Here is a 7,910-nt window from a genome sequence, read left to right on the forward strand (position 1 = left end):
CTGTATGGCCGTGAGAGGTCTCCTATGGTCGCGAGAGGTCTCCAAATAGTCGTAGCGTCTTTCTGGTCGCCGCTGAATTTTCAACATGTTGAAAATTTCGGCGACCTATCACTGGTGCCGGCAGTCGCCTGTAAAGGTCGCGTAAGTGGGGCAGGCCCTTTCAGCAACCCTACAGCTGCGCCCATTAGAGAGTGTAGCATTTGAAAGAGTGCAGGACATGGTAGAATTTGAACGATTTCAGATCAAACCCAGCAGGAATTGACCGATTGACTTAGAAGAAGAGGATAAATAAGTTCATGGAGCTTCGGAGACTGTTGAAACCGGTTGTGGGGTGTACAGTTATGAGGGACACAACTTTAGTTTAGTTTAGTTTAGGGATACGACGCTGAAACAGTCCCTTCGGCCCATCGAGCCCGCGCCGCCCAACGATCCCCGCACATTAACACTATCCCGCGCACACGAGGGCCAATTAGCCATTTACAGAAGCCAATTAATCTCCAAACCTGCACGTCTTTGGGGGTGTGGGCGGAAACCGGAGCACCCGGAGAAAACCCACGCAGGTCGCGGGGAGAACGGACAAACTCCGTACAGTCAAGCACCCGTGGGCAGGATGGAACCCGGGTCTCTGGCGCTGTGAGGCAGCAACTCTACCGCTGCACCACCGTCTTTTATTTTGGATATATCAATTCTAATCTTTTATTTTCGTTCTACAGAGATATGCGGAAATGCAAACCAAGCAACAAGCTCCCTGCCTGAATGGATGTGGATTGCAGTCACGGGTGGAGGAGCATTCTTGATTATTCTGCTATTACTTGTAGTAATCGGAGTCCTCGCTCGACGTAATAAAGGTAGAAACATAGACACATAGAAAGATAGGCGCAGGATGAGGCCATTCGGCCGTTCGAGCCAGCACCACCATTCAATGTCATCATGGCTGATCATCCCCAATCAGTACCCCGTTCCTGCTTTCTCACCATATCCCTTGATTTCTTTAGCCCTAAGAGCTATCTCTCTCTTGAAAACATCAAGTGAATTGGCCTCCAGTGCCTTCTGTGGCAGAGAATTCCACAGATTCGCAACCTGAAAACGTTTTTCATCATCTCAGCCCTAAATGGCCAACCCCTTATTCTTAAACTGTGTGACCCCTGGTTCTGGGCTCCCTCAACATCTGGAACATGTTTCTTGCATCTAGCGTGACCAATCCCTTAAGAACGTTGAACAAAGTTGAACACGTGTGCATTGAAGCGTTCATACGTCCAGACGTTGGATGAGAATCATTAGGCCATTCGGCCCATCAATTCTACTCCGCCATTCAATCATGGTTGATCTTTCTTTCCCTCTCAACCCCATTCTCCTGCCTTTTCCCCATAAACCTTGACACCCGTACTAATCAAGAATCTATCAATCTTAAAACTATCCACTAACTTGGCCTCCACGGCCTTCGGTGGCAATGAATGCCACAGATTCACCACCCTCTGACGGCATAAATTCCTCCTCATCTCCTTTCTAATGTTATGTCCTTTAATTCTTAGCATATAGCCTCTGGTCTTAGACATTCCCACTAGTGGAAACATCCTCACTCTATCCAGGCCTATTAAAACATTGTATTAATATTGTTTATTTAGACCTGATGTCTATAACGATATAACTATATAACAATATAAATATATAACTAAAATTATGAACAATATCTAAAGCATTATCTATTGAAACAATAATTGAACACCAATGAAAATCACCATGATATTCCTTCAATTACAAAATGTTCTCTGATACCAAATATTGACTTGATTCACCAAATATCCACATATTCACCACCCTCTAACTAAGCAATTCCTCCTCATCACCTAACTAAAGCCACGTCCTTTTATTCTGAGGCTGTGCCGTCTAGTCCGAGACGCTCCCACTAGTGGAAACATCTTCTCCACATTCACCTTATCCAGGCCGTTCACTATTCAGTAAGTTTCAATGAGGTTACCCCCTCATCCTTCTAAACTCCAGGGAGAACATGCCCCGTGTCATCAAAAGCGGTGCGAGTTTACCGCGAGGATCAGAACAGCGTGAACTCGTCCAACGCGATATAATAACTGAGATTCTACACTTTACACTTTACAACTACACTTTAGCGACGATGATGTGAAATTGTTCTATTAATAACCTTTGATGTTTTTTCCCCATTCTCTTCCTTCTAGCTTACGCGGCACTTGTTAGGTAAGCCCATAAAACACTTGATGTTTTATACTTATCTACGTTTTGTTGGTGAAATGTTTCACACTGAGAAGAGTAGGAATTAATACATTTGTTTTGGAATTTTCCACAGGGAATGCTCGTCTTTTGATTCTGCAAAAGAACCAAGTAGGTTTTTAACTCCGAACAGTTTTATTGTGTGCTCGTATATGTGTGTGTGTTTGTGTATGTGCTTCTGTGTGTGTGTGTTTCAAGATTCAAGATTCAATTTAATTGTCATTTGGACCCCTTGAGGTCCAAACGAAATGCCGTTTCTGCAGCCATACATTACAAACAAATAGACCCAAGACACAACATAATTAACATAAACATCCATCACATCGCTGTGATGGAAGGCCAAAAAAACTTATCTCATGTGTGTGTGTGTGTGTGTGCGTGTATGCGTGTGCGCGCGCGCGTGTGTGTGTGTGTGTGTGTGTGTGTGTGTGTGTGTGTGTGTGCGTGTGTGTGTGTGTGTGTTCGTGTGTGTGGGTGTGTGTGTGTGTGTGTGTGTGAGTATATGTGTGTATGTGTCTGTGTGTGAGAGTGTGCGTATGAACGTATTTCTGTGTATGTTTGTGGGCGTATGTGTTGTGTGTGGGGGTTTGTGTGTGTGAGGATATGCGTGTGTGCCTGCGTATCTCGGGGTATACACTCACACCCGAAATGCACACACATAATAATATATATACATATACACACACCCACACCCCGCACGCACACAATACTAATATATATATATATATATATACACGCACACACGCAGACACACACACGCATGCACACACACACACACACCACACACACACACACACACACACACACACACACACACACACACACACACACACACACACACACACACACACACACACACACACACACACACACACACACACACACACACACACACACACACACACACACACACACACACACACACACACACATACACACACACACACACACACGCATGCACACACTCATATATATATACACGCACCCACACACACATTATACATGGAATATATATTTAGGAAAATAGTCCTATGATTCCTGTTGCTTGAAAATGAGCTCATTGGGTAGAATCTCAGTTATAAAATTTGCATTTTGCAAGATTAATCACTTTTGTCAACATAATTCAACATAATTCAGGCATATTCCAAGCGATTGTTGTGTCTATTATAATTATTACGTTTATTTTTTCCTTTTTCAACCAGTAGCAGCGCCAAGAAAGAGAATGACCGACCATCCCAACCATCAGGTGACTATTGATTTTTAATCTCGGTGAGTGTGCTATGTGACATCCAAATGTGAAACATTTCCATTCATCCATTTTAATCGGCTTGAATAACGATAGAGACAAGAAGCATCTAACGCATGGTCTGTAGGGATACCATCTACTCATACATGTAGACACTCGCGCTGTGGGGGAAGGAACATCAGATGCTGGTTTAAACTGGAAGATAGACACAAAATTGCTGGAGTTACTCAGTGGGACACGCAGCACCTCCGGAGAGAAGGAATGGGTGACGTTTCGGGTCGAGACCCTTCTTCAGACTGACAAACAGGGGAAAGGGAAACGAGAGATGTAGACTTGTACATGGAACAAATGGTTGAAAGACATGCAAAAACCAACGACCCAAGGCCAGGTGGAGCCCACAATGGTCCATTGTTGGTCGCGGGGCAGGTGATAACGAGTGATACAGACAATGGGTGAGAGAGGGTCAGCTTACAACGCAGTGGTATGCGTTTTGATTTCTCTGACTTCAATGTAACCCTAACAAGCCTTCTCTCACCGTGCCCGTCCCTCCTCCACCCTAGTCGTGTACAGAAAAGATCGATTGCAACATATTTTTACTTGCTGCATTTTAGTTGATAGCCATGTTATGAAAAACAACTCTACCGCGCTTGAAACAGCGAATGAGCCTATTTGCAGCTGGCAGCATTCAATTGCATACGTCCTGAAATACCCTTTAAGTGCAGGATGCTGGAATCAACTCAAATATTCCAATGGGTGCAGAATGATCAAGTACATCGGAAAATATAGTTTAGAACATGGTCACTTGCTACCTGTTAGCCGGTCTATGTAAAACAATTGACGTCGTTGAGTTTCACTGTCTGTATCACTCGTATTCACCTAGTAGTAGCCCCCCCCCCCCCCCCCCCCCCCCCCTCGGCCATGACTGGCCATGGGTGATGCATGCATCCAAGTTTGCAGGTGATGTGTGGTCGGATGCAAGCCTGGGCGATGTCATAAGGAGGACAGACAGGCTGTTGCCCATGCAACACGTCCCCCCTCTCCACGTCACTGATCGATCCAAAGGGCCGTCACCGTTGGCAACAGCGCCGCCGCAGGAGCTGCCAGAGCGAGGACTCCGGATTTTCTTCAGGTTTACTCCTGGAGCCTTTTCCATGACTGGATATGACCACAAGGCAGTGGAGGTTTTAAAATACGAGTTTCCCTCTCCTAGATGGACTGCCTTCCCAGGCTGATGAGCCCCATCTGCCCGAGACTCGTGGCGGGAGCGTCTACCTTCCCGTGCAGGTCTATAGCACCTGCCCACTGCCACGTTATCACCTACCCCACAACCAACAATGGACCATTGTGGGCTCCATCTTTCCTTGATCGACGTTGCTTTTTGCATATCTCCATGCCCTCTAGTGCTTGACAATTTCCCCAGCAAAAGAAAGTTGTGATCGGCTACCAGGTGTATTAACAAAAGAGGCTCATCCGTACTGCTAATAATTCATTAGACTTAGCCATGTTTAAGAGCAGTTCAGGGGAAATAAATGAAGTCTTGCGGACGCGTTAGTTTCCATTTCAGCTTTTGCTTCCGGCCACGATTCTCCAAAAGGTCAGTCGTATTCAATTCTTCATAAGTAGGCCAAGTGCATTTTGCAATCTATAAGCTATTATGATTTCGCAACCAATTACGTCGTTACATTGAAAAATAAAACCGCAATGTGCATTAGAGGTCTGATTTCTCGTAAACAACGAACAACACGAAGCAGAGGACATCGGTTCAAGGTGAAGGGGAAAGGGGATCTGAGAGGCAACTTTTTCCCACAAAGGGTGGTGGGTGTATGGAACAAGCTGCCAGAGGAGGTAGTTGAGGTAGGGACTATCCCAACGTTTATGAAACAGTTAAACATGTACATGGATGGGACAGGGTTGGTGGGATATGGATAAAACACAGGCAGGTGAGATTAGTGTAGCTGGGACATGCTGGTCGGTGTTGGCAAGTTAGGCTGAAGAGCATGTTTCCACGCTGTATCACTCTGTGACTACAATTCTCAAAAGCAGTGGTTCCCAACCTTTCTTAGCTCATGGCCCCCTTGGGATCTTTTAATTTTTCTGTGCCCCCCCTGACATTATTAGCGGAAAAAAGTACTTCAATATTATAATACCTTCCATAAAAATATCAGTCTATTAATTGCTCATATATTCTCTTTTATTCTATTCCACAAACATCAAAAACTACATTTAATTGATTTAAATTTAAAACAAGAGGACATGATTTGAGAATTAAGGGACAGACGTTTAGGGGTAACACGAGGGGGAACTTAGAGAATGGTAGCTGTGTGGAACGAGCTTCCAGTGGAAGTGGTGGAGGCAGGTTCGATTTTATCATTTAAAAATAAATTGGATAGTTATATGGACGGGAAACGAATGGAGGGTTATGGTCTGAATGCAGGTAGATGGGACTAGGGGAGAATAAGCGTTCGGCACGGACTAGAAGGGCCGAGATGGCCTGTTTCCGTGCTGTAATTGTTATATGGTTATATGGAGATAAATTCACTAATTCAAAACCTCGCGAATTGTGCTGAATGCAACCGCGCTGATTAAAAACAAAAAGATTGTTTCATCTCAATGATAACTAACAAAATGTTCATGTTCTTGTTCTGAAACGTGAGGACGCCTATTTGCATTGCCACGGTGGAGAGAGCGCGCCGAAGAGAAAGCGCCCCCCACATCCGGGACGGAATGTGCAGTAGTTGTCACCATGTACGTTGCCGGAGGATTATTATTTCTTAAGACGTTCACCACCTTCCATAATCAAACAAACCAGAAGATAAAGAGGCTACCATTTACAAATCGGATCGTTTTAGTGGCAAAACAAGTCTTAGATCTCCGATGAAGGATATGTGTCAAATGAAGATAGACACAGAATGTCAAAGTCAAAGTCAGTTTTATTCATCACATACACCCGAAGGTGCAGTGATGTGAATTTGCCAGCAGTGATACACTTAAAAAGAACACACATTACCCAATAAAATTTAAAACAAACAAACATCCCCCACAGTATGCTTCACTGTGGTGGAAGGCAACCCAGTTCAGACAGTTCTCCGCCACTGTTCACCCGTGGTCGGGGCCATGACCTGAATGCTGGAGTCACAAGTCAGCGGGCCAGGCAACATATCTGGAGAGAAGGAATTGGTGACGTTTCGGGCGGAGAGTCTTCTTCCCTCAGGCTGAGGAAGAGTCTCGGCCCGAAACGTCACCCATTACTTGTCTCCAGAGATGCTGCCTTTCCCGCTCAGTTACTCCAGCAGTTTTGTGTCTATCTTCGGTTTAAACCAGCCTCTGCAGTTCCTTCCTATACGTGTGTGACGTGAAAATTGCTGAGTTTATTACCGATTTCATCATTACTCTTCATGCCAGTTCACCTGTTGTCCAGAATGAAATGGAAATCTGTAATAAAAACACAAAGTGCTGTAAATTACAAATATCTCCGAAGGCCCGGTAGCAAAAGGGAGCCAAGCGGTCAGGTTGTGGTGTGAGGGTTCTAAGCTAAGGCTCGTGATTGTCTTCCGCAGATGCTGCCCGACCTGCCGAGGTTTTCCATCGCTTTAGAAACATAGAAAATAGGTGCAGGAGGAGGCCATTCGGCCCTTCGAGCCTGCACCGCCATTCATTGTGATCATGGCTGATCACCCACAATCAGTAACCCGTGCCTGCCTTCTCCCCATATCCCTTGATTCCGCTAGCTCCTAGAGCTCTAGCTAACTCTTTCAAATCCATCCAGTGACTTGGCCTCCACTGCCCTCTGTGGCAGAGAATTCCACAAATCCACAAGTGAAAACGTTGTTTTTCCCATCTCAGTTTTAAATGGCCTCCTCTTTATTGTGCCCCCCCCCCCCCCCCCCCCCTGGTTCTGCACTCTCCCCCTCATTTGGGAACATGTTTCCTGCATCTAGCTTGTCCAGTCCTTTTATAATGTTCTGCTTTTGCTTCTGCTGTCGAATGTGCTCAATGTCATATTTAGGGGGGATATAGACCAAATTTAAGGAAATGTGACTCGCCAATGTGCCACTTGGTCCGCATGGGCAAGATGGGCCGAATGTACAGTTTCATGGTTAAAAAAAGTCCCCGATCCCTTTCCATTGAAAAGGCTGGTGGTCCTTAGGGAAAAATGCTTCATGAGTGAATAAGAAAATAAAGAGAAGCACGAGGCATATATATTGACATGGAAAATTGAAAGAAATTTACAGATTAAAATCAAATATGAGATTGGAAGATTTGCACAAGATTTAAGATATATAGAAAATTGTTTCAAAATTATCAGAATTAATGTATCTATGTTTTAATCGACACAAGTACATGATTAGTACGAGTGTCAGGGGTTACGGGGAGAAGGCAGGGGAATGGGGTTAGGAGGGAGAGATAGACCAGCCATTAA

The 7,910-nt window shown here is 44.8% G+C and overlaps 1 protein-coding gene across 2 annotated transcripts in view; it reads left to right on the forward strand.

The window, feature by feature from the left end:
- The window catches only part of LOC129694210 (natural cytotoxicity triggering receptor 3-like), a 21,280-nt gene extending 13,920 nt beyond the window's left edge, over positions 1-7,360 (forward strand). The window contains exons 4-8 of one of the 2 annotated variants that reach the window (XM_055630926.1): positions 714-848; positions 2,193-2,211; positions 2,321-2,355; positions 3,447-3,490; positions 6,145-7,360. In XM_055630926.1, the coding sequence (XP_055486901.1) occupies positions 714-848; positions 2,193-2,211; positions 2,321-2,355; positions 3,447-3,490; positions 6,145-6,225 (314 nt within the window). In that variant the 3' untranslated portion in view covers positions 6,226-7,360. The remainder of the gene's footprint in view (positions 1-713; positions 849-2,192; positions 2,212-2,320; positions 2,356-3,446; positions 3,491-6,144) is intronic. The other variant, XM_055630927.1, reaches the window with a different exon arrangement.
- Positions 7,361-7,910: the final 550 nt, after the last annotated feature.

The sequence above is a fragment of the Leucoraja erinacea genome, unplaced genomic scaffold (assembly GCF_028641065.1).
Source record: "Leucoraja erinacea ecotype New England unplaced genomic scaffold, Leri_hhj_1 Leri_57S, whole genome shotgun sequence".
NCBI lineage: Eukaryota > Metazoa > Chordata > Chondrichthyes > Rajiformes > Rajidae > Leucoraja > Leucoraja erinaceus.